Here is a 26,616-nt window from a genome sequence, read left to right as displayed (position 1 = left end):
AAGATGGGGGAAGGAGCCGGGGCACCATACCCTGGGCGACTCTGCCCACCTGACCTGAGACTCGCGGCAGTCGCCATTGAGACTGTGAGTCCCCGCCCGGGAAGGGAGTGGGAAACGTTCCCTCTCATTCCCTTACCTCTCCAGCCAGACACACCAGGTCCTGTCATCTGCGCCCTGCCAGCCTCCTGCCTGCCCTCCTCCTGGGCCCATTGTCCTCATCCAACCCCTGCCGCTCTCAGATAAAGAGGGGTGTCCAGTTTGTGCCAAGGTAAAGTCAATGTCCCTTAGTTTGGCCAGAGAAGGGACAGTGCAGGTGGCCTGAATGGAAACTTCCTTCCAGGCAGCCAGGCTCGGCTCATGCTCTACTACAGGGAGGCCAGGGGCGAGCAACAGGCCTATGCCAGCCCTAGCAGGGGCAGGGGGCCAGCCAGGCAGCTGAGCTGTGGTACTATCAACAAAGCTGTCCTGGGATGCTCTAAAGACTGATTGGCTTCTTCCGGGGGCTGCTCCCTGCCCTGGGGTTGGTGGCTTGGAGGGTGGGGTGGGTGGTGCAAAGTTGCCCTAGACTCCGAGGCACCTGCCCAGCATTGCACAGAACATGGTGGGGGTGGAGGGTGCTGAGCGCGCTGGAGAGCAAGGCTATTTTATTCAGAAACATCACTTCTTTTCTGATTAGAAAATTAATGAATAATCATAGAGTACTTTAAAAATACAGGAAAGTGAAAAGGTAATCTATCCAAAGCACCTGTCCTATCTCCATCTGGATAAACCACTCTGACGTGTTGAGTTCTTTTGCTACTCCTTTTTAAAAACCACAAAATTAAGGGCACATGGTTGATACCATTTTTACATAATTTACTTTTTTTTTTAAGATTTTATTTTGTATTTAATTATTTGACAGAGAGAGAGAGAGAGCACGCACAAGCAGGGGGAGCAGCAGAGGGAGAGGGAGAAGCAGGCTCCTCACCGAGCAGGAAGCCTGACACGGGGCTCGATCCCAGGACTCTGGGATCATGACCTGAGCTGAAGGCAGACGCTTCACCAACTGAGCCACCCAGGCGCCCCTCATTTTTACATAATTTTCTACCAAGCCTATTGTAACTATTTTTCCTATCACAATCCCTCAGTCACATGTCTCTCCTGGCTGCATTATCCTCCCCATAGTTATGCTGCATGTAATAGAATTATAATCAAACTCCGATGGATGGATCTTTAAAAACCTGCCAGAATTTCCTTCAGAAATAAGGCTTCCATAAGTACCTTATTTTTGTCCACATATCTGATTGTTTGACAAACTTCTAGAAGTAACAGTTCCTGGGGCCAAGGGTATGAACATTTTGGTCTCGTGGGCTGCCCGGCCTCGAGCGGGGTGCCACTGATAACACCCCCCTTCCCGTGCCAGAAAGTGCCTGCGTCCCTGCACTGGTGTGAGCTGGACGCAGAGCCACCGGCCACTGGCAGAATGTCAATGGCCTGGGTTTTCCATGACTCCCGATTTGGGAACCCCTGGCTGGGGAAAGGACCTGGTGCTCGATTTGGGGGATGCAGCGCTGGTGGCTGGCCCTGGGAAACTGAAATCTGAACCTTCAGGTGACAGAGGCCCGAGGGGGATGGAGCAGATGGTGGCCAGCCCCATTCCCAGCTCTATGACTGCCGGGACGTGTGTGAGCACGCCCCCCTGAGTTCCACCCCCGCTGCTCCGGCCTTCCCTACTCTTTCTCTCACTTTGCCTTTGGCAAGCACGTTAAAGCTGCTCAAAAACCCAACCAGCGCTTTGCTGCCCACTACATAAATGGAAAACACAGGCAGCCTAAGCCATGACTGTTGGGTAGGGAGTAGAGAGGGGGCGTCTAAAAGGGGGCCCGGCTTCACGTGAGCTTTGCGAGGAGACTGCTCTGAGAGTTCACCTCCTGAAGAGCAGGTGTGCCCAGCACGCTAGCTCACAGGAAAGCGGGAACCTGGAGCTGGCTTCTGCACAGTAGGAACGTGTCAAGGTAAGAGTGGAGGCTGCCAGCACCGCCCTCATAACCTGCTCCAGAACTGAAGGTTGGGTCTGGGAGCCCAAAGCACAACATGCACTGGAAGAGCCCCGATCTAGGCCCTTCCTTGGATTGCAAGTTGAAGACGGAGGCCTAAAGAAAGGAGCTGCCATTTCTCGGAGGTCACAACCCTGCTACTGACTTGCTTTGGGACCTCGGGACAGTCCCACCTCTCTGGGCCTTAGTAGGACCATCCGGGAAATGAAGCAGATGGACAGATAGATCATTCTAAGCTCAGACAGTCTTTCCTAGTCTCCTCTCCAGAGATCCTGCCTATAACTCAGGGATAGGTGACCCGGGCGTCACCACCCCTGTTTCGGGTAGCCGGTGGTGCTGTTGGCCACTGCTAACGCATGAGCCCTCCTGTGCTGGGAGAAGGGATGCTCTCGGGGCTCGCTGAGAGCTGGAGCTATGGTGGCAGGGAGCTATACAAAGGTGGGGGCGGGGAAGGGTGGGTGGGTGGTTACAGCCAGAGATCATTACATAACCACTGGCAAGAGGCCAGGAGAGGGGGAAGGCCAGGAGGGCCACACAGAACACCACAAAGCGTCAGCCCTGACGTCAGGTCACCAAGGCCAAACCCTTTCCGCATAGAAGAGCAGCCTGAGGCCCTGAGGATCAGGGGCTCAGCCAAGTTCACCAGTGGGCAAGAGCAGAGCCCAGGCCGAGGCTCCATGCCCTGGCCGGCCTCAGGCCCAGGTTGGCTTGGGTCCTGGTGCCTAGGGACCCTCTCAGGGCCAGCCTACGTGTGCCCTGTAGCTCCAATTCACATCTGACGTCTTGGAATAGAGGTGCGAAAAGGGACACAGCGTTTTGTTTTGGGTCTTTTGGAAATGTGGACATCAGTGGGGAAGGGCACCTGCTTGTCCCAGCTCTGGCCAGTGGTCATCGGGTCATCCTGTTTTGGGTGGAGGGGGCTATTGGACTCGAGGAATCTTCCAGAGGGACAGGCTGCTCTGATCCCTGTGGCCTGACCTCTGAGGTAAGGGTCCCAGAAGAGAGAAGAGAGTCCATAATCCCTCACACCCACCCATAATTTACCACTTTTTATCATACGGACAGCTCCATTTTGCAAGTAAGGCTAATGAGGCTCAGTGAGCCTGAGAAAGTGTGCCTGTGGTCCCTTGGGCAGAAAGTGACAAAGTCTAGCAGAATCCGCTAGATGGTGAGCCCACCTGAGGGGCCAGGGCTGACTCCTCCGTGTCCCCGTGCCTAGCACAGAGCCCAGCACAGGGACAGGGAGCTACTGCCCTGGGCAGTGAACAGAGTGACAGGGCAGGAGCTCAACCCAGGTGTCTAACCACAAAGTAGAGGGAGGGAGACCCAGGAAGTGGGGCTCAATCCGATGAGGAAATCCAGGACTGAATCTCTCCCAGAGAAACAGGCAGTAGGAGTTCAGTGGGAAAGAGCCTGGGGCTTGATTCTAGTACGAACGCCAGTGTGGACTCGCCATGCAACCTGGACCAGACCGTGCCCGTCTCTGGGACTCGGTCTCCTCACTTCCAGAATGACAGGGTTAGGTCCGATGATGCAGCTCTGTCCCAGCAACAGCAGGCTTGAATTCCTTGCAGCCAGGGAGATGGGGTCAGGGGAAGGGAGGAGCGGGAGCCCTGACCCCAAGGATCCTGGGAAAACTGGCTCAGGCTGTGGCGAGCAGAGGGAGCTTCCTCCCAACACTGAGGGCAGTGGAGGAATGTAGGGTTACCCGGCCACCTCCTCTGGGCAGCACTCCAGGATGTCTCAGTCACTGACTCACAGCAGCAAACATACACCACCCTGCACCACACACACATTCACTCTCACACTTGCTGCCTCGGCTCTTCAGACCCCATTGTCTTCTGCTGGGTCACCATAAGCAGCTAGTGTGTGCCAGGGCTGGGGTGCTCAATGAGCTGGCCAGGCAGGTGTCTCCCCTTTGGGATTCTGCCAGAGTTAGCCACAGTCCCCCAGCGCTAGGGCCCAGATGCCTCTGCCTTGCCAGCCTGGCTTATAGACCACTGGCAGGGGGCCAGACAAAGATGAGAAAAAGTCCAGACCAAGCCACCACTGATCCTGTCAGGACCTGGAGCCTGGCCCCAGAGAAGACAGGTGCGTAGAAGACCAGCATGGGGGTCCCAGAGCAGCCAATGGTGGTGCGGCAGGAAGGAAACCCAGAGACCGACTTAGTCTAAACTCACTTCATCTGGGGCAACTGCATGCTGGAAGGGACGGTGCCTCACTCAGGGTCATACTGGGCTCTTCCTCCAAGCCTGAGGGAAGCTGGAGTCCCCGAGCTTATTTCCTACAGCTCTGCAGCATAGGGAGGCAGCATACTGTTGGGAAGAGTCCACCATTCTGAGGCAAGGCAGCAAATGGAATTTCAGCTCAAACTGCTACTAGCCTCATTCAGCTTTACTACTTTCTGACCTTCAGGTTTTTCTTCTGTGAAAAAGGGATAAAATGAATACCCGCCTCACGGGGTACTGTGAGGGTTAACGGGGACTCCTTGAGGAAAGGTGCTGGTTTCTGGAAGGCTCCCAATAAATGGAGATCCTCCTTCTCCACTCTACCTCCTCAACATCCCCCACACTGCAGGCTTCTTCTCAAACTCAGGTGCCTCAGCATTCTTCCGTTTGCATGCCTCTTTAGTGCCACTCATCTTTAAGATGGAGTTCTAGGAGCACGTCCTCCAGAAGTCTCCCCCGAGCACTTCAGAACTAGGGTCTCACTCTTCTTTCATGGCACATCTAATTTCCTGGGCCCTAATTCCCTGGTCATGAGCCCCAGTGGGCCACCTGCAGCTGGCTGAGAGAAGTGATGATCTATCAGAGCTTCAGAAGGGAAAAAAAGCCCCTCATACCTACTGCTTTAAGTTCTATCTATGGTTCAGGTCGGATGGACTTGGAACTATCTTAGTATTGCTCTTGATAAATTGCTGCCATTTCAGTTATGCCTTTAATATTCACTGAAAGGCAGACAAGCAACGGCCATAATATCTGCTATTATACATGCTCCTTTTATCACTAAGGATCTCAGTGTCGGAAACATTTTTTAGATCCAAATGCTAGAACAAGCCCTGTTCCCCTAAGAAACTAGCATGCTTCGTCCTTTCTCAAAATAAAAACCAACAACTATCATGTTTCCCTTTTTGCCTTGGCTGCCAGGAAGCTAAGAGTTGACCATGAAGCTCAACTATTGCAACTTTGTTGACCCTTATGGCTGGACTGCTAGTAGCTTTTCCCTCAGGTCTTGATTTTTGTTTTTACCTGGTATGACACTGTATGTATCCTACATTGCCTCAAATCCTGCATAAAGTGGGGTAGAACATGAACAGATGTCCACAGTGGAAGGGGTCATGTGGTTCAACTCAGCACATGCGGTACCCACAGACGGGTGAGTTAAAGCTTGCGCTCAGATTTCCCACCCGTTCCCACCCTCCCAAGTTAACACCCGCAAGTCTTTACCTGGATGGGAAAGTAGTCTCGAAAGTAGCGCCACACAGCCCAGTTTCGGACCCACTGTGACCTCCTGCCACCTTCCAGGGAACAAAATACAGTGTTGGGAAGCAGCGGGAGTGGGGGCGGGTGACATTTGGGCAAGGCAGAGAAGACAGAGCCAGTGAGACCCTGAGTGAGGGGACTGTCACCCTACGGGGCATCTTCTCCCCCCTTCCCACTGGGCCCTTTCTCACCTTTGTTCCCTCACGTTAGGCAAACCTTTGATGGAGTGTGAGCTCCTCTGAGGCCCAGGACGGTGCCCTCCGAGGGGCTTTCAACACCCCAACCCGAAACCACACCCTGGCCTAGGTCCCCACTTTTTACATAGCAGGTGCTAAGTAAAAAGTGGTGGCCCCCATGCCGAGGAACTTCCGCTCTGCGCGGGAGGGAAAGTCCCAAGGGCAAGGGGGTAGGGCAAGGAGGTTGTGCTCCTACCTTTTTTGGGCGTGTTCCAGTCAAACACCAGCCAGGTGAAGTAGAGCACAGCAATGAGCCAACAGTCGGTGCAGAATGTGTACATGAGGATGGCGCTGCAGGCCACTCCTGGTGGGGAAGCAGAGGGCCACGGGTCAGGCCCTGGCCTCCCTGGATGGGCCTCAGTCTCCCCTCTGGGCAAAGACTCACCAAGTGACACGCCTTCGGCACAGCTGGGGCCATGGGCAGAGGAGATCTGCAGCCACAGCCTGGGGAGGATGAGGCTCATGGGGACAAGAACCTCATCTCCTAGATTCTGATGGGTGTTCCTGGTATCCAGGAGCTCGAGGGCTCCACGTGGTCTGGGCAGTAGCACTGGGAAAGCCGTCCTTAGAGCTGTTCTTTCGGGCCCCTCCTTGCACGTTCTCCCCACCCCAGTGCCCACCACAGTTACTGTGGTTGCAGAGAGGGACCGACCAAGTGCCTCTACACCTCAGGACTTGGGCTGAGCCACCGTCTCAAGTGTGAGGCCGGGGGACTTTATCCCACTTTGGAGATGAGAACACTGAGGCTCCAGGAGGAGGTAACATGCCCAATGTCACTCAGCAGGACAGTGGCAGAGCCAGGATTCATAAAGATTTTATTTTATTTATCAGGGGGAGGGATGGGGAGAGAGGGCACAAACAGGGGGAGCGGAAGAGGGAGAAGCAGGCTCCCTGCCAAGCAAGGAGCCTGATGCGGGACTCGATCCCAGCACTCTGGGATCATGACCTGAGCCAAAGGCAGACGCTTAACTGACTGAGCCACCCAGGCGCCCCAGCAGAGCCAGGGTTGGACCAGTGAATCCATAATCTGCACCAGGCTTTAGAAGTTCACCAAAAATGAGAAGGCCCAAACTGCCACCGGAGGGACCTGACAGAGGTGGCTTCCTGCCCCGGGAGGAGGGCCGGCCCCTTCCAACATAAGAGGGCTGCAGTCAGGCCCAGGCCAAAGCCCAGAGCCCATCAGGCCCCCTTGCAAAAACCCCAGCAGGGCCCTCAGAAGACTCCCTGGGGCCAGCTTCTGTGTAGTCACTCCTTTCTGGTCTTCTGGCCCTGATGTTGAAAACCTGGTACAGCAAGCAAGTCTGCGCCAGAGCTGGCTTACCTCAGGGCTGGCCCCTAGAAGCCCTCATCAGGGCCTCTATCCCTGTTTTACCCAGCCTTCCAGGTCTCACTCAGACCAGATCTCTCCAAGAACCATTCTCCAGTATCATACTGCCCTCCCACATGGATCTCTCACCTCTGAATTCTCCACACTAGGGAGGGGGGCACATCTTCTTTGCCCCCTGGCACTTAGCACAGGGCTGGGGGCAGCCGGTGCTCATGCAAGGTAGAGCGTGACTTCCATCCAGCACCTTCCCCACGGCTCAGGGAGGAAAGTCAACCCTTGCTGTATGCCCACCCTCTGCTGGGCACTGAGCTGTCATGGGTGCTCTAGGGCTGCCTGGCTCTGGATCCCATGCTCTCTCTTCTTCCTGCTATGCTGAGCCTCCTCTGCTTTCCTCTGAGGAAGGGGGGAGGGCCAGCTGGACTCCCCCCTGAGCCTCAGAGCAGGAAAATGGTGTCATCCATTTTTCATCCACAATGCAGTCCTGGTCTACTCCTGAGCTAACCTCTCCCAAGGTAGCTAAAAATAGTACAATTATCTTGGGAAGGGCAGTGAACATAGAGTGACCAGGCATCCAGCTTTTCAGGACCAGCTTAGGAGTGTGACATCACAGACAGGGAAGAGGAGTCTCTAGGGAAGCATTTGCAGCCTACAAAAACCCATTAAAGGCAAACTGTGAAGTACTTGGAGCAGCTGGGTGAATGGCTATGTCTAAGTTAAGGCCACTTACAAAGTCGCTCACACTGTTGAGCAGTTTGCCTTTGGTCCCCTTTCTTAGGCCTGGGAAATGGGCCGTTCCAGCCCCCTAGATGCCACAGGTATCCAAGCTCCTTCAGACGCCAGGTGGATTCCCCAGATGGGCCTGGGCAGGGCCGTGAGGTTCGGGCGAGGGTCCGAGCAGCCTGGAAATCTAGCCGCCGTCAAACCCCTAACTCTCCTTAGGGGTATGGGGAGCAGAGGGGGCTGAGCTGCAGGCCCCACTGCCTCCAAGTCTGAGCTCTCTGGGAAGGAGGGAATCCCTACCTACTGTCCTCACACAGCTGCTCAGGAAGCCTGGATGGAGGAAGAGAGAACCCGCTGGGAGTCCAGAGACTGTATTCCAGTCCTGCTCCCTGTAGCCCCCCTGTGCCCACAGCCCCTCTCTCACAGCATGCGCCGGACTCACTCCTGCACACAGCCCTTCAGCCCCTGGGCTCCCTGGGAGCTGGAGCTCTGATGCACCTCTCCAGCCGCAGCAGCCGACCCAGGAAAGGTTCATGGAGCAAAAAAACGAGCTGAACCCTCCTTTCTCAGAGCCTGATTCTAGTCCTCTGAACAGGGGGGCTCCCTGCTTCCCCCTTGTGGGCCACAGGGCTGCAGCTGGGTCAACAACCACTTAAAGACCCTGCAGGCTCCATGCACAGAAGGCCCAGGGCCACCTTCACCAGCTTCACCTCCCCACGTCTTGGTGAAGCCGGGGATTCAAACCTCCGGTCACCGAGGCCTGTGAGCAGGGCGGCCCGTGGCGGTTCGGAGGCCGGGAGGCAGCACGACGGGCTCCTGCAGGACGCCTCAGCCCCACCACTCACAGGTTGCAGCCCCTCCCTGAGCCTCCATGTCCTCACAGGGCACTGGGAAAGTTACATGACGTGTTGTGGAGGACACAGCCAGGTGTCCCGTCCGGAGATCCATGCACTTGGATGGGGAACAAAATGACACCTTAACTTTCACCCCTCTCTGAGGGAAATTGAGTATTTCCTCCATTCACTCGTGTAACAGACCACAGAGTGTTAGCAGTGACCTGTCGACAGTGCCACCCGGGGAGAGCAAAGGTGTTTTCACATCACATTTAGAGCAGTGGCAGAGACCTTAAAACATCATTTATTCTCCGAAATGGTTAAGAATCGGAGCAATGGTTACGTCTACCACTAGATCTTTTTATTTCACGTAATAATAAAGAGGCACACGTGTTACTCTATGCCTCATTTGACTTCTTAAATGCACATATATATATATATATTTACACTTCAATATCATTGGTTTTCTCTGAAACCCAATGTACTTTGTATTACACGTTTAAAAACCCTGAGGAAGGTTTACGGCCTTTACCGGAATGCCAGAGGGATCCACTGGGCAAAAATGCTAGAGCCCGCCTGTTCGGAGGTAGGCTGCGGGGCCGTGGCAGCCTTCGAGACACCAGAAAAGCCTCTGCCGGCAGATCTGGGTGGGAGCAGGAAGGAGCGGCTGGGGCTGCTCGGGGCAATAATTAGCCCCAGCTCAGCAGACCTGCCCATCCGAGCAGGCTTGGCTCCCACCTACACAAGGGCGTTGGGAAGATGCTGGCCCGGTTTCTGGGCTACGCTGGACTTGATCGATTGCAAACCTACAACTTGAGGCCAGTCCCTGTTGCAGCCTGCATGGGCTGTGGTTCTGGCAGCTGCTCAGCTTCCCGGCAGCCAAGCTAAGACAGGGACGGTGGCGGCTTCTTGGTACAAACAGGGACTAAGGGAGCGGGTGCAGCAGACTACACATGTGTCTGGGAGGCTGTAGTCCATGGGGTCTTGCCCTGGTCCCACCACTTCCTCCTCATTCTGGGCAAGGCTCTGCCCCCTCCGGCCTTCTCTACTCTAGGATCCTAAGAAGTGGCCAGATGTGGGCCAGGGTGGAGGTTTGAGCCCAAAGGGAGCCAGTTTAATTTGCTCTGTTCCCCAGACCAGTGTTTATCTCATTGAGGCCATATATCTCTCTAAGAATCTGAAGATGGTAATTGCCCTTCACCCCAGAAAAAGGTGCATATATTCTCACATATAATTTTTCACCTAATTTTGGGGGTTCATGGCTCTCTCCCTAAAACCTACTCTTGGGTCTAAAAATGAAAACTGGTTGTTTTAGACCAGGTCCACCAATTCTGAGCTCTCCAATAAGGTGGGCTCCCTGGTGAGTGCTCAGGGCTTCCCCCCAAATCCCAGCTATGCCACTCAAGGAGCGTCACAGTCTCAGAGAGTCAGAGAAGCTCTGTAAGTTTCTATTTCCTCGCCTGTAAAGTAGAAAGTCAAGGAAAGGCACATCAGGTGCCTGGGGCACCGTGCAGGCTTGATAAACAGCACCCCTGTCCCAAGCCTCTGCCCTGCAAAGGAAGGCAAGGGCAGCATGGAACTGCCCTGGAAGCGTGGTCTCAGAGGCCCCCATGCCTCCTGGAAGGACAGGGGCTCAGCACTGATATGGTAGCTCATCAGGTAGATCATCCCCCGTCAGCCCAGACAATCCTAAAGAGGGCTGTGCCCAGAAGGACTCTCCCACAGGCACTGGAATGTGCCCTGTGGCGCTCTGCTCCGACATGCTGGGAGGCCACTCATGATGCTGAGAACACAGGGGCCTGGGGAAGAAGCGAGGCGGCTAGGAGGGCAGGGGCTGGCCCACACACGGGCCCTTTCCTCTTCCCAGATGACCCGCCATGGCCTGAGCCTGGTCTGAAGGGCAAGCCGGGGAATGAGAGCACCAAGCTAGCCCTGCAGAAGTAGCCAAAGCACTGGTGGGGGAGGGGTTGAGAGAGAGAAAGGGAGGTAGCTTTTAATGGGCGAGGGCGAGCAGCTGCGGACTGTGTCCAGCAGAGGGTGCTGACAGCTGCAAGTGGGGTCTGGGGGCGCGTCCCAACAGTGGCTCCCCTATAATGGGGGCCCCCCGTGACCAGGCCCTGTGCTGCATGCTCTCATCCCTCATCTTCAATTCCCACAAAGGCCCTGTGAAGAAGGCAGCATTTTTGCCACAGCTGAAATGAGGAAATGAACTTCCAGAGAGTTCAAGGTCACAGAGCTTGCCTGTGGTAGAGTCAGGACTCAAGGCGGCACCACACCACACTAAGGCAAAGCAGCACACCTGCTGGGAAGTGGTTGTTGGTAGGCAGGGTAGCATGTGGGAGAAGCACAGGCTTTGGGGGTCCTATAGACCCGGATTCAAATCTGTGTGACTTGGGACAGGTTACTTACTTTATGTGAGAGTTGGGTTTCCTAGCTGTAAGATGGGAAGTGTACCACCACCTCCCACTGCATCTCACTGAGTCCTCATGCCTGCCTAGGGCTGGAGCACTTGATCGGCCACTCAAAAGGGGGTAAGTGGGAGGGTGCTCTCACCCGTCAGCCCTGCAGAGCAGGGCTCCTGCTCTAAGCTCTGTCGGAGAGGACCCTGCCTGCCCCCGCCCTCTAAGCCCCGGCTTACCAAGCACAAGGAAGGACAGGACCCATTGTAGCACCGAGATGACCTGCAGCTGCTTTTCCACCTTGGATCTATTGAGCCAAGTGATGGAGAAGAGGTCCTGGAGGGCGGAGAGGATGCTGGAGCCAGTGCCTGCAGCAGAGGGGAGAGATCAGTCTGTTGCCACACTTCCCTCCAGCCTCAGAGCCCCCAACACCAACCCACCTCCACAGACACCTTCTGAGACATGACAGGAGCATGGCCACAACATCAGACTGACCCGGGTTCAAATCGTAGCCTGCCACCCAGTAGCTTTGTAATTCTGGGCTGTTCACATGCTTCCCTGTGCCCCAACTTTTACATATACCCATTGGGAATGGTGTTCCCCTCACGGGGTCATTTTGGAGACCAAATGAAGTATCCAAAGACGCTGGGGTGGGGGAGGCTCTCCATAATTGCCAGTCCTCTTCCCTTCCCTCCAGCCCAATCAAACTCCTGTCTTTATCCTTTATCTGGATCTAGTACAAATATTTAATCTTTGCTATCTGTGCCTGTGAGGCCAAGGACAGAGGTTCAATATCCAATTTGCAATGTTTTTTTCTCCAAGTGTACTTTGAGTACCCCAATCCCTGCCCCCTCTCATCCCCAGGACCCCTTCCCAGCAGGCTGAGCCCTCTCGTCCCCACCCCAATACCACCACGACCACCATTACCACCTTTAGAGGAATTTACACTTTCAGCTTCATCTCAGGGCCCAGAGCTTGGGGCCCAGAAGAGAATCAGGTGGGAGCTTTTGCTTCCCCAAAGGGCCCAGTGGCCAGTGAGCTTCGGGAAGCCTGGGATAGTGAGGGCTGCAATTATGTTTGCTACCAAGCGGCTACCAAGCCTAGAAGTTAGGACAAGATGTGCCCACTTAATTGGCTCTTTGACTGTGCCCCCAGGATGATGCCCTGGACTCCAGTGGGACCAGAAAGCCTGGTGATGGCAGGAGAGGCAGCACTGGGGAAGGGCACGGGCTAGGTTTCTAATCCATAGCCCACTCCTTCCAGCAGCTGGACCAGAGGAAGGAGGCCACTTCCAACCCCCATGCCTGCTGAGCCCCAACTGCATGCCCTTCGCTCTACACATCTTCAGTGAGTGCTTGCTGGGTGCTGGTCAAACATTCCTTCACACCAGCCACTCTGCAAGGCCCAAGGACTGAGTCACAATGTTGTCCTTGAGGGTCTCATGACCTTTCACCCTGGCTTACTGCTGGGAGAGGGAGTTAGGGGCTTACACTCAAGCCTTTGCATTTCTTCAAAATCTGGAGAGCAACAAGGTCACAGCAGAGTTTAGAAAGGGACATAAACCTCATCGGCTGAAAGTTAACTTTGAGGAGACGTACAGATAACACCAAACCTCAAGGCAGACACACCAGTGCTGTCTCCTGTACCCGGCTTAGTAGATCGGAGGAAGGGGGCATGGTCCAGAAGAAGAGCCAGACACCAGTGGAACCTTGGTTCCACTCACCAGGTGACCCCAGGCAGGACCGCAAGGGCTCCCTGCCATATCCTCAGGGCATGGCACCTATGGGTGCTCAGTAGCATCTACTACTCCACAGGCATAACTGGGTGGAGGAGGTAGTATGTGAACTCACAAAAGCAAATGAGGCCGGGCCACAGAGCCATGGCAGAGGTTTTGGCGTAACTGCTCCTTGGCCCTCTAAATGAAAATCCTACCACCACAGGCCCTTCCCACCTCCACACCTTCCCAAAACCCATGCTGGGGCCTGAGACCCCCCTCGGGTCATCTGGTAGGGCCCAACGAGACCCTCAGGTGACTGAGGAGCACTGACTTGCCAGGGTTACCCAGGCAGTGGGAGGCAGAACCAGGGCTAGAACGCAGGATTCCTGCTCCCTGCTCAGGGCACCCCCCTTTCCGCCACAGCACGTGCCAAGGACAAAGGGCTCTTGTACGTGGGACACAGCAGGTCTGAGGTAGGTTGAGCTCAGGGCCCGGTAAACCTGTCCAGAAGTGGGGAAAGGCCTGCGTAGGTTCATGGCGGAGAGAAGTGAGGCCCAAGCACAGGCCTGAACCCCTGATCCCTGGGCTGGCCTGCCCAAGTCATGGCTTTGCCGCTGCTCAGCCTCCTCAGCTGTGCTGATGAAGTGAAGCAGGAGCTGGGGCAGCTAAGGGGAGGCAAGCCCCTGCTCCGGGTCTGGCGCCCACTGCGTGCCCTGGCTGGAGAGAAGACAGAATGTACTCCAGCACCTTCCTATTCAAAGTGGGACCTGGCATGATCTGGGTCCTGGGATCAAGCCCCACATCGGGCTCTCTGCTCGGCGGGGAGGCTGCTTCTCCCTCTGCCTGCCGCTCCCCCTGCTCATGCTCTCTCTCTCTCTGTTCAAATAAGTAAATAAACTCTTTTTTTTTTTTAAGATTTTATTTATTTATTTGAGACAGAGAGAATGAGAGAGACAGAGAGCACATGAGAGAGGGGAGGGTCAGAGGGAGAAGCAGGCTCCCTGCCGAGCAGGGAGCCCGATGCGGGACTCGATCCCGGGACTCCAGGATCATGACCTGAGCCGAAGGCAGTCGCTTAACCAACTGAGCCACCCAGGCGCCCAGTAAATAAACTCTTAAAAAAAAAAAAAGTGGGACCTGGGAGCTGTTTAGAAATGCAAGATCTGGGGCTCTAGACTGGATCTACCAAATCAAAATCTGCCTTTTGACAAGATCCTCAGCCAAAGTCTCAGGAAGGGCCAGTCTGGGGCAGGGAAGGAGGTAGGGGGAGGTGCTGGGGACCTCCACCTTCTGCTAGGCAGGGAATAAAAGGCAATGCAGGGAAGGGCATCAGACATTGCTTCATGTGGCCAGTTCCTACAGCAGACAGGAACCCCGAGGCCAGCAGCTTGAGGAGCTCTTAAGGAAAGGGCTCGCTGTCTAGCCCCTGCTCTGGGTCAGGGCCAGCCAACTGCTCCCACTCGGCATAGGGAGCTCTCCTGCTTGGGGAGGGGCTGCATGGTAATTCCACACTGGTGGCAGATCTCCCATTGAAACCACTGAAAAGACACATTCTTGCTAATGCCTAATCCAAATCCATCTGCTATGCTGATTAGCGGTCTCTCACGATTAGATATGGTCAGAGCGCAGGAAGGTGTGCGACCCTCACCCTATTGACCAGACAGGAAGAAGGGGCCTAAGGGACTTGCACCAGCCCCATGGCAAGTGGCCAGCGCCGGGCTTTTTCTGCGCTGCTCAGCCTGTTCTCACCATGCCTTACTCCAGCCACCACCCACAGCCCGCTCTACAACAAAGTAGGAAACGTCAAGTCCACTGAGGCATGACAGGTGTTTCTGTGGAAAGTCAGAGTGAGAGGCTGCCTAGAGGGGAGTCCGGGGGGAAGCTGCCACTCTGCGTTCCTCACGCCTGGCCCACTCGGCTGCCTCCGGGCCAGACCGTCCCAACCTGGCTGACCGCAGAGCCCGGCCCCAGAGCTGGCCTGTCCATGACGCTGAACCCCAGCCCCAGGGGAAGCCCTGTATAGACCTGAGAGATGTCGAGCCATTGCTCCTCTGCCCAGAAAACCCCTCCTTGCTGTGCCCACCTGATGAGACCCTGACAATGAGATGAGGCAGCTCATCCTTCGAAACCCAGAAAGGGTAAGCCTTTGGAGAGAGGTTGTCATTCTTTCTCTGGGATTATAAACTCTAAAGCCCGTGCAAATCTGGAATGGTCAGAAGCATGGAGAGAACCTGTCTGGAATGAAGTCAGGGGAGGCCCACAGAACAGAAAAATAAGGGAGAGAAAAGAAGACACCCTCTGGGTCCCACAGCCCCTCAACTTGTCCTAGCTGCTGACTACACATCCATCCTCCCATGATGGAGCCAGGCCCGGGTCTGATCCACATCTGGCTTTCCAGTAGCCTGCCAGAGCCTGGCCCAGATCAAACACCGAGAAGGTTTGCTGAGTGGGAGGAAGAGCAGGTCTCTGTTCTGGCTGTTCCTCGGGCCCCCCGGCTCCTTCTCTTCACAGCTGGGTGACAGCTGGGCTACCCACACGACCCACACAGCACTTTCACGGGCACCTGGATTCCTCACCAGGCCTGTGAGCTTGGCACCATCACTCCCATTTTGATGGTGATGAAAAAGTGACAGGGTCAAGGTCACTTGGCCGGAGGGTCGCAGAGTTGAACTCAGTTCAGGCCCAACCTCCAGGCTTGGATTCTGCTCCCAGGCCGCAGGTCCCCCCAAGTTCCTTCTCTCTTCTCCCCACAACAAAGTAGGGGGAAGCTGGGAGGGGACCGTGTTCAGGAGCAGGCATCTCGTGGAGCAGGTGGGGTGGCAGCATGCCTTGACATTTCAGTCCCAGTTCTGCCACCGACACCTGTGTGACCTTGGCCACATCACTTCTCCTCCCTGGGCTTTGGTTCCCCAATCTATACCGTGAGGGTGGGGAGGATGAATTCTACAATCTCTTCGACTTTGGACTCTGGTGTCCACCCTCCTGGGGACGCGACCTAGAGGCTCACCACCCGGCCACAGCCCTGGGACAGTTGCCCAGCTGATGGGAAGTGAGGTTCAGCTGGGTACCCGCAGGGCACAGCCAGCCCTGACCTCCCAGCTGTCAGGCCAGGCTATGGCAGAAGCACGTGTGGATGCCACACTGCCGTCACCTTCACACTTAGTCTGACTGTCCCCAAGTCTCAGGTGGGCCTGCAGGGAGACTCGGCATCTAGCCGCATCTCGTCTGCTCCCACGCCACCCTCCCCTGGCCTCCCTTGGTGCAGAGCACCCTCCACGCCCTCTCAGCACCAGTCCCACTGGCCACCCTCCTCTGCCAGGGTCTCCCGGGTGCCAGGGCTCACACCAATGCATCTATGTGCCCAGGTGAGAGCAGGTGCTCAGAGAGGGTTACGCATGAACGGACAGACCCATGAGCCACAGAGACAGTGGGAGGCCTGGGTGTCCGAGTCAGACTGAGCGGCCTGACAGGAAGGCCCTTGGCACCCCCACTGAGGACCTTGGCCGGGGTTGGGGTGGGGGACACAGCCTCTCTCGCCCTCCCTGAGCATGAGTTTCCCACTGTGATGAGAACAGAACCCACTACTGACATGTCTTTTTTTCATGGAGGGACACAAGACAGGCCATAGAGTCACTTCACTAGTCCTGTGAAGAAATGTCCCCGAAAGCTCATTCAAGCAGCTGCTCCCAGGCACCCCCATCTCACCACTTACTTTACACAGCTCACGTGCTCCTAGATTTGTGGGGGGCAGAGGGAGTGGGGCTGCCAGAGAAGCCCAGAGCAGTTCTCTTATCCCCAGAAAGGAAGCCCCCTGCCCCATCTATCTGGGGCCTCAGTGTCCCACAGCACTCCCCAGGAAGACAAACAAGCTACGGATGGGCAATCCCGTTTCACAGAGATGGAAACTGAGGTGAGGTGAAGCCAAAAGAACTTAAACCAGTCACTTGAGGTCAGGGTACCAGGGAGCAAGGACTCAAGGCTGGAATTTGGGCTCTGCATCCCTCACCATTCCCGTGATGCCAAGCTGTTGAGGGCTGGTCCCCACCACGCAAGCCAACGCACACCCAGACTTCAGGAACACACCCCTGCCTAAAGGAGGGCCATCTGCTCGGCCCCAAACCATGCCCCAAGTCTACCGGGGACATCCTCCCACGGACTCGCTGTGCAAGGGATGCGACCCCCCACCCACAAGCTCCCACAAGTCGGACTGCAGCCGCCAGGGCTAAGCCAGAGCTGCCTGTAGCAGTGGGGACCAAACACCCCTCAGGCCCAGAGCTGAGGCTGGGGTGGCGGTGGGAATGGCTGTGTGAACATCTTCTTGCCCATTATCTGATAGCAGAGTGACCAGGGAGGCCACACCCAGGCTGGTGAAACCAGGGTTTCCTGGGCTTCCTCTTCCACATGCCTGAGGGGGGCTGGGTCTGAGCTCGAATGCCCTTAATCTGAGGAAAGCCCCTCAGCCAGCTTTGCCCCCACATGGCTCTGTGACCCAGGGAAGTCACCCTGCCTCCCTCAACCTTGGTGTCCTCATCCGTAAAATGAGGAGAATAATCCCCCCCTCACAGGGTTGTTGGGATGATGAAGTGAAAAAAGAACAACGCGTGTGAAGTACATTGGGCTTTTGTTAGGTGATCAGATGGTAGCTGACACCACAGACCACAATGGCAAGGGATGGGAAAAGTGAGCAAACACAAAGTTCGTCAGCAAGTGCACGGCCCTGAGGTGGTGCGTGATGAGAAGAGGGGGCAGAGCAAGGGTGCTGGCGGGGGAGGGTCCGAGGGGGCGGCGAGGCCTCAGCAGGGCCTCGAAGACAAGATCTGGGGAGTGGAGGGAAGGAAAGCAGGCCCTGTGACTGGAGGCAGCTGTGGGAATAAAGGCTCAGAGGCAGTTAGAAAGGGCTGGCTTAACGACCCAGGAATGGGGGTTCACATTTACCGAAAAGGGAAGGTGAAAAAAGCTGGCAAGGACCTGAGGAACCAAAGGTGGCCTCCTGGAAAAGGTAGGCAGGGACAGAGACGAGGCTTGAAGCCTGGGGCTCTTAGGGGGTGCCAGGGTACTAGGCACCGGGGGCACAGCAGTGAACACAGCAGATAAAGTCTCACATGTTCGGGGGCTTGAATCCCACTCAGGGAGAAATAAATCTCCCACACGTAAATGTGCAACATAACGCCAGATGAGAGCCCTAACGAAAAATAATTTGGGATGATGAGCTAGAGAGGGGGCAGGAGGATCCTCTGACCTGTGGAGAGGAGGCACTGAGCGAGGCCGGCCTCCCTGAGGAGGCAGGAGCACACACGAATGGCCATAGGTCAGGCCGCGGGATGGCCCCCCGCTGCTTCCCCCACTCACCTTCATTCCTGGCACCAGGGGAGGGGGCATGCCAGCCTGGAAAAGGTACAGAGGACAGGAGGCTAGGCGTCAGGAGACCCTGGCCTCTAATCGGCAGCAAGTGTAGCCTTGGTGAGTCACTTCCTGTGTAAGCCTCAGTTTCCTCATCCGTGCAGTGGAGCTAATACCCACCTCGCCAGAGTTTTGCGAGACTTAGATGATGTAGAGGCACGAGCTTCATAAAAAGTAAAGAGCTGCGTGAATGCTAGGTAATTATCAAGTGAGCCTCAGTTTCCTCTCCTGCCTAATGGGCGTAACAAGCCCTGCCCCGCCTGGAAGCAGAGGCGTTGGCATCAGCACGCCTGGGATTCAACCCCTGGCTCTGAGTCTGGCCCGCTGTGAGACCCTGAAAGCCGCTGCTCTGCCCGAGACTCAGGGGCCTCCTTAGTTATAATCCAGGATTGCCGTGAGGAATCTAAACAACGTATAAAAAAGGGGACAAAGAGTGTCTGGCACATCTGACAGAGGACTAGGAAGATGCCAGTGAGGTCATAGAGATGTGACTAGCCCCCAGAGGCTTCTTGAGGAGGGAAGCCATCTTGCTCATGTCCTCAGCCCCTAGGGTGTCACACCTGGGCCCACCTGGACCAAGCTCTGCCCTCAGACATCAGCTGCTGAGTGGACAGTGAGGAAGGCGCCCCAAACTACTCCAAAGGGCTGGGTACAAGTCTGCATAGAGGCAGGGAGATGGACATACTGACCCCTGGCAGACCCTTCTAGCCCCAGGGAGGTCCAAGAAGCTAAGCCAAGTGCTTAACAGGTGCCAGAGGCAAGTTCCCTTCTATGGCGCCCCACGACCACCTTTCAGCAAGAATCATACGTGTGGTGATGGAAGGCCAGTCAAGGCTCTGGGGGGACACGCCTCTGGATTTTAGAGTCCCAGTCCATGCCTGGGCTCCTGGAAGCCTTGCACACAAAGCACCTCACCACCTGCTCAGACAGATACTCCTTCCTTCCAGGAAGACTCTCCACACTCTCGGCCCTGCCTGCAGTCCCCCCAGCTAGAGTCCTATCACCTTCAGGTCCAATCTGGTCAGTCGTTCAACTCACACTTGGTGGACACCTGCCAGGCACTGAGCGCTGACCCCTCAGAGACTTTCCTCAACCTTCCTGACTGACTTCCTCGGGGAAGCCTACCTCACCCCTATACTCAGCACTTCTCATTAGAGGAAAGAATATGCATTTGTTTGCAGGGACTGCATCTTGTTCATCTGGGTCCCTGTGCCCAGCATGGGGTCAGGCACAGAGCAGGTGCTCGGTCAAGTGTTTACTGAATGACTGGATGTTGGAGGGCACTACAATGCATAGACAAGGTCCAGACACCACAGAGATAGGCCCAGTCCACAGCTGACTGACCTGGGCCACGACAGATGGTCAAAAGGAGCTTTCTGGGAAATCAGGAGGGATGGGTCTCCTCCAGCTAGACAGGCTGGGGTTAAAGGCAGGGGCAACAGTGGAAGGCTCCAGAGTGAGGGAGAGAAGGATGGAGCCCAAATACTATCATTCATTCAACAAGTGCTTTCTAAGTACCCTTTCCACGTCAGGCCAGATGCTGCAGACCTAGGGTGAGAGCTGCCCGACCCTGCTTCTCCTCTGCTTCTTGGGCACCCGCTGGAGGCTGAGCTCTGCCTCTAGGCAGCACCCCCCAGCTATGGCTGGGGAGACAGGGCTGTGAACAATTAGGCCCAGAGGCTAAGTCAGGGCCGGGGGATCTAGGGGGTCCCCCAACGTGATCTGGAGGTTGTTCTCACAAATGCCCTCCTGGAGGAAGTAATGGGTCAGGTGAGGTGAGTAAGGGTTAGCCAGGCTGACAGGAGGGAGGGGCAGGGGCAGGACCCCAGGTGCTGGAGTCCTGCAAATGGCATTTGCAAAGGCCTGGAAGGAAGAGAGAGCACACATTGGAGGAATCAACTGCAAGTAGCTCAGCCAGGCTGGAGCATAGCAGCTGTGTGAGTGGGTGAGTCTAGTTGAGAAAGTGGATAGGGAGCCATGAAGGACTGGGAATGTCAGGCCAAGGAGTCCTGGGCTCCATCCCAGAGGTCGAGAACACTGCTGCCCACCCCTCCCATTCCCTTCACCAGCTTCAGATGGTGCCTCCGGGCCCCTTGGCAACAAGCTGGCCATTCACCTGGTCCCAACGCACTGGTGAGTTCTTTCCTTGGAAGACTAATAGTCTCCCCTGTGAGGGGTAAGTGTCCTTAAAGCAGGGCCAGTTAGGACATCTGGCCCAAAGGGGAAGCCAACACACAGCCGTGGTAGGCATGCTGGCTGTGAAGCTCTTGACTTGGCCATCAGGACTCTGGGGGAGCTCAGTGGATCCCGGCTTGTTTGTCTTCTGGGTCTCCTGTGTAGGATCTTGTCAGGAAGCTTGGCGTCCTCAGTATCCACAGGTAGGCTGGGACCCTGGGCCTCCCCCTTCCCTCTGTTGGTCTCAGACGCCCGAACCCTGGAGGTGATTGCTGAGGACGCCAGTGGCCCACTTTCCCCACCCCCACATCCTGGCACATTAAAAAAATAGCTACTGAAGTAGGAGGAGTTGCCATGGCAACACCACCAGCTTGTGGGTATGTCACCGAGGAGTCTCCAAACAGACCCTTATCATAATCCATGAGCAAGTGTGGGGAGCTAGGCTCTTCTGGGGTACTCACCTGGGCCCCAAGCAGGACATGAGCCCATTTTCACAAAGATAAGCAGAGAATGGGAATGAGGAAGAGGTTGGGCCCCAGGTTCCCAGAGCAGTCAGGGGCAAGACTGAAATCCCATTTCTGCAACAGAGCTGGAATGAACCCGAGAGGACCGGCTCTTCCAGCTCTCCTCTCCTTAGGCTGACATCCCAAGAGGGCAGGGTCTTGCCAAGGTTACATGGGAAGCAGATGCAGTTAGGCTCCTGGCCCTTTACTCAGGACTCTTAAATCTGCTCTACTAATAAAAGGAATTCTGTTTCTTGCGTCTGTTGATTTGCCCAAAGGGTTTGTGGGTTTAGCTTCCTTGGGTCTGCACCGTAATCTGGGCAGCTACTCCTATCATGCTTTTGTCCATTTTATAGATGAGGAGACTGAGAGGAAGGAAGGGGCAGTGGTTTCCCAAGGTTACAGAGCAGGTCAGGGATGGCACAGGGGCTGGACACACCCCAGATCTGACTCCTAGCCCCAGGCCCTCAGCTCTGCCAACAGCAGCTCCATCCCAGGGGGACCCCAGAAATGGTGGAGGCCAAGAAGCTCTGAGTGCACCTTTCTTAGGAGCCCTCAAATCCCCATCCCCCCACCAATGATTACAGGTGAGCCACCCAGGGCCTGGATACGGCATCCTCTGTCTCCCTTGTCTCTGCCTCTCAGCACACCAGGGCCTCAGCCCACGTTCATCGCTCAGGGGCCCTGCAGTCACACTGCCCGTCCCACCCAAATCTCATGCCTCTGTTGATGCTGTTCCCCGTATCTGAATGTTCTCGCCTGCCTTGCTAATACCTATTCATCTTTCAATATCCAGATTGAATAGTGAATATTGAAAAGCCTTCCCTGACCCCACCCAAGATGATTGAGCTGTCCCACCCTCACCTTCAGGCCTCCGCAGGTCCCCATGCTTCCTTCCCTGGCGCCGTGTGCATCCGCCTCAATGACAGGGACCAGGGCGCATCGACTCAGGGGCAGTACAGAGCCAGACACACAGAAGGTGCTCCAGCAGCAAAGCAAAAGGCCCACACCCCAAGTCCCCATCCCGGCAAAGCCTTCCTGGATGCATCAGAGCGGAGGCTGCCACTCTCCACAGTGGTGGGAGCCTGCTTGCGTGTGTCACACAGGACGGACGACAAGGATGAACTTGAGTGTCACAAGTTAGTTTACAAAGCACTTTCCATTAACGTTCGCTCAAACCCTCACATTCTTGAGAGTTTGAGATTTCTGATCCGGTTTTCCACATCGGGGAGTGAGATCCCCAGAGGGTAAGTGAGCCACCCAGCCATGTCCCAGAGGGAAGGCAGGGCTGGCATCCTGGCTCTCTGGCTTCTAAAGCTCTGGAAGTGATGAAGGGGAAGACGGAGAGCCCAGCGCCCCCCCCCCCCAACTCGGCACTCTGCCTGGGAACCAGACCCTCATGAGATTGAGGGTGTCTCGCAGCAGGGAAGAGCTGCAGCCCCCGCACCCAGCACAAGCAGGCACAGAGGAGGCCTGAGGAAGGACTGAGGAATCACACTGAAGCTAAAAGCAGGACTTCCTCCCAAGAGGAACAGGACAGCTCTCAGGAGGGCTGAGGTTCCATTAATGATTCACTCATTCAACAAATATTTACTGAGCACCTACTACATGCCATACATTATACTAGATACCAGGGACACAGCACTGAGAACGACAAGGTCCCTGCTCCCAAGGGGCTGACAATCTTATGGGAGAGACAATTACTAACAGGTAAGGACACATGATAATTTAGGTAATGAGAAGGGCTATAAACAGTAAAACAAGATGTGGCAATTAGGGGGCAGTTCTACACATGGCATGGTCAGAAAAGGTCTCTGAGAGGAGACTGAAGGATCCAAAGCAGCCATGCGAAGATCTGGACAGAGGGACAGCATGTGCAAAGGGCCCGGGGTAGGACAGAACTGGTGGGAATGCTGGAGGAACAGGAAGACCAGTGGCAGTTCTGGAGCACAGCATGGTAGGAGATGAGGTTGTGAGGTGGTGGGGGCTGCTCATGGGGGGCTTCATGGCCTCCTGGAAGAGTTTGGAAGGTCTGACCCATGATGAGGGGAAACTGGTAGTTCATCACCTGGCATCAGAGCTCTGGGGTGGTGTCTCTACCCATCAGGGCAGCTGGGAGAGCTTCTGCAAAAAAGCTTGGGAAGGAGTGATCTACCATCCCATCCTGGAGACTGGGAGCAACCTTTACTCATTCAGAGTAAATCGCTGAGTGTCTATAATAGCCAGAGCCCTGTGCTCAGCCGTTCACCCCCTCTCTTGGTTAAGGAGGCAAGCCACAGACTAGGAGATGGATCTGGGTTCTGACCCTGGCTTTGATAACTCTGAACCAGTCCCTTCTCTCTGGGGCCCTCAGTGCCCCATAGATAACATGAGAGCTGGGCCTGATCTAGTGCTAACAGATAGCTATGATTTTATGACCAAGTACTTGCTGCTGAATTTGAGGTAGGAGGCTGGGGTGAGGCAGGATTTCCACATTGGCTACTAAGTCACCCAGCCTGCCAATCAAATATTACTCTTGGCCCTCTTTTTGCAGCACAGAAGAACCATTGGTAGCAGAGATAACTCCAAAGTGGCCTCTGTGCAGGTAGGGAAGGGGTGCAGGGGAAGGGAGACAGGGAACAGGAGAGTGACATTTTTATCCTATGATTTAGGACGGGGTTAGGTGACTATCACCCCACAGTTCCAGAGTTTCCCAACAATCTAGCCTCTTAAGTTTCACTCCCTACCAAGATCCTGCTTGTATACCCCCAGTAATGGGGAGCTCCATCCCTACCCACACCAGGATTTCTCCATTACATCAAAACCTGCCCTCTGTAATCCCACCCCTTGTTTTTTGGAGACACACAGAACAAACAAATCAGCTCAGAATTTTATTAGAGTTGCCATCATTTTGTTCTGGGTCTTGTGCTAAACCCGGAGGACCTAGGCAGGCGTCAGAGGGCTCTGACCTGAAGAGCCTCTGGTCCAGGGGCAAAGGCAGAGATGCAAACGTGACTAACTCTGCAGCCTCCACCCCAGGCATAGGATAGTCCTTCAGAGATCAGAAGTTACCACCACAGACTCCCACCTCCCCCAACAGACACCCACCTACCCATGCTCCCACAGCTGGCTTTTTCTTTTGGCCAAGAAACCAGTCATCAAGGTATCTATTTCAATCTCTCACCCAACACAGGACTTCCTTTCATAGAATCCATGGTCTCTCCTTTGAATATTGCCACTGACAAGGTGTCCACCACCTCGCAACAGTGGACACTTATCCACAGAGGCAAACCAGGCCACTGAGGAGTGTCTTCAAAGACCAAGGATGTAAGAAGCCGGTCTAATGGAGATGTCTAGATAACATAAAATCTGCTTCAGCACCCTCCCCTTACCCCACCCAGTCTTTCGTCAAAGTAGATCCAGAGAGCTGACATGTGACTGGTTTGCATTTCCTACCAGCCCATGATGGAATTCCTTGCAGCCAGTTAAAAAAAAAAAAGAGGGGCGCCTGGGTGGCTCAGGTCATGATCCCACAGGGTCCTGGGATGGAACCCTGCGTCAGGCTCCCTGCTTGGTGGGAAGCCTGCTTCTCCCTCTCCCACTCCCCCTGCTTGTGTTCCCTCTCTCGCTGTGTCTCTCTCTGTCAAATAAATAAATAAAATCTTAAAAAAAAAAAAGGGGGAACAAAAAGTTCTTCAGATCTGAAAACAATAGGGGAAATGCTCCTGATAGGATATTAAGTGACTTGGTCAAAATCATTCACTAAAAGTCCTGAAATACAAACTAGAGGTCGAAAACATGAGAGTCAACAGCTCCTGGAAGATAGAGCTCACAGCCTGTGGACATCAGAGGCGAGGGAAGGGCATCTCCGGGAAGGACTACCACAGAGAGCATCCCTATCCCATTCCCTGAAGACAAAAGCATATTTAAAAGCATGAACATGGGTAAGTCCCTTCCTTCCCTTGTTATGGGCATCAAAAGGTACAGTGAACAGAAAAGCACTCTTAAGTGAGAGAGGAGGCTGTCATAGGCTATTGGGCCAGACACATGCGGCAGCTCAGGCTGCTTGCCTCCAAAATGGCAACAGCAGCTCGGTATCTCTCCAAGGGCAATGAGTAGCACTCCAAGGGCAATGCCAATGCCCAGGACACAGTTAAACTGTGACACAGCTGCACGGTGGTTACTTGGCAGCCACTAGAATATGATAAGTGATTCTGAGCAAGAGAGGAAATCCTCAGAAAAGCCAGGATTCAGAACTATAGCTGTAGCATGCCCTCAACTTTATATACAGCAAATAAATAAAATTGAAAGACATATACTAACATAGCACTAGGAAGCTATTTTTGGATAGCTGACGACCCAGCAATTGTTATTTTCTTCCTGTTTTTCTCTATTTTTCAAAATTCCAATAATTAGTATGTTTTATTTTTATAATGAAGGTGGGTAGAGTAGGCGTCAGTTACTGAAGAAAAAATGGTAAGTAAGAGAGGTTCAGCAAGCAGAATAAAGACTTAGGAGGAGGGAGGGAAACTTCAAGACACACACAGACCTAGGACAGCTGTGATTGACTTCCCAGGGTCTCCCTTGGCCAAGGCATCTGTCAAGGAAACCTCAAGAAGGTCATGCCTCTTCCCATCAATTTCTCCAACTATAAGTGAATATCTATATATTCACCAAGGGCCTCAGTTCCACACTGGTGGAAGAGGGGCCTGGGCCACATGGAGGGCACCCGGGGTCCTCCGCCCCACCTTCTAAGGGTATGGCGCTGAGCTGCTGCCGAGTGGGCCCCTGAGCCTGGGCTCGAGGATGGGAGGAGGGCAGAGTACAGTGTGGGCACACCTGTCCCAGCCAGGCACGTTCCCTGGCTGGTGGCTGTTTCAGGGGATTGCAAAACCCTGCCACTCTGCCCCATCCAGTCTCTCAGGGCTTGGCTCCACCTGGTGAGAAGAGAGGGGAGGGAACTTCCAGGGGCCACCCCCGCCCCCTTGCTCTGGGTTGGGGAGGGCTTGTTAAATATCAACCTCATCTCACAGATGGGGAAAACAAGCTGGGGGAAGGAAAGCGATGTAACAGAGGTGACAAAAACGGATCAGGTGCCGGAGTGGAGCATGAACTCAGCCTTGACTACGACGCTGCCTGCATCTGCCGAGGTCCCCAGGATCCTTCCCTCTTCCCAGACCTAAATGCGCGGCGTGGGGCACGCTTTCGGAGAAGAAAAGAAAGGGCTTGGGACCTCACCCTGCACGCTGGCCAGTCCTCCAGCAACGTACCCTCGTACCCTCGTTGTAAGAACACACTCCTGCCTGCCTTAGAGCCCTGTCACGTCCTTTCCCGAAAACCCTCCTGCGGCTTCCCAGCCCCGGGATGAAAGCCGCGGAGGCCCTGCAGAACCCCCCACCCCGACCCCCGGCCCACCGCCGCCCCCCACCCCCAGCGGGGCAGCCCGGGCCCCCGCTCACCTCGCAGGACCCCGGAGTAGGCGGCTATGAGGGTCTTCATGCTGAAGCCGCTGCAGCTCACGGCCCCGCGGGAAGCCGGCTCGCCCCGCGCCCCTGGCCCATGCCCCGGCCGCCGGGACCAGGGCTTCGCGCCGAGCTCGGGGGCCAGGGGAGGCGGGGAACTGCGCCGACGCTGGCGCGGCTACGGCGCGGGGAGCTGGAGGCGCACCGCCCGTCGCGGCGCGAGCAGCAGCCGAAAGCGGGCCGTCGGCGGCGGCCACTGCGCTCGGCGCTCGGAGCGCGGCGCTTTATCACCTCACAACCGGGCGGCCCGACGCGGGCTGGGGCGGGGCCGGCCGTTCCACCCCGCC

The 26,616-nt window shown here is 55.4% G+C and overlaps 1 protein-coding gene across 2 annotated transcripts in view; it reads right to left on the bottom strand.

The window, feature by feature from the left end:
- Window positions 1-26,588, bottom strand: part of DGAT2 (diacylglycerol O-acyltransferase 2) — a 30,977-nt gene extending 4,389 nt beyond the window's left edge. Inside the window, exons 1-4 of one of the 2 annotated variants that reach the window (XM_021704675.1) lie at window positions 26,267-26,588; window positions 11,273-11,401; window positions 5,951-6,058; window positions 5,483-5,553 (exon numbers count right to left, since the gene is read on the bottom strand). In XM_021704675.1, the coding sequence (XP_021560350.1) occupies window positions 5,483-5,553; window positions 5,951-6,058; window positions 11,273-11,401; window positions 26,267-26,306 (348 nt within the window). In that variant the 5' untranslated portion in view covers window positions 26,307-26,588. Of the gene's footprint in view, window positions 1-5,482; window positions 5,554-5,950; window positions 6,059-11,272; window positions 11,402-23,919; window positions 23,931-26,266 lie in introns of those variants that run through there. The other variant, XM_021704676.1, reaches the window with a different exon arrangement.
- Window positions 26,589-26,616: the final 28 nt, after the last annotated feature.

The sequence above is a fragment of the Neomonachus schauinslandi genome, chromosome 11, assembly GCF_002201575.2.
Source record: "Neomonachus schauinslandi chromosome 11, ASM220157v2, whole genome shotgun sequence".
NCBI lineage: Eukaryota > Metazoa > Chordata > Mammalia > Carnivora > Phocidae > Neomonachus > Neomonachus schauinslandi.
Note: the sequence above shows the minus strand (reverse complement) of the source record. Positions and strands in the feature narration are given on the sequence as shown.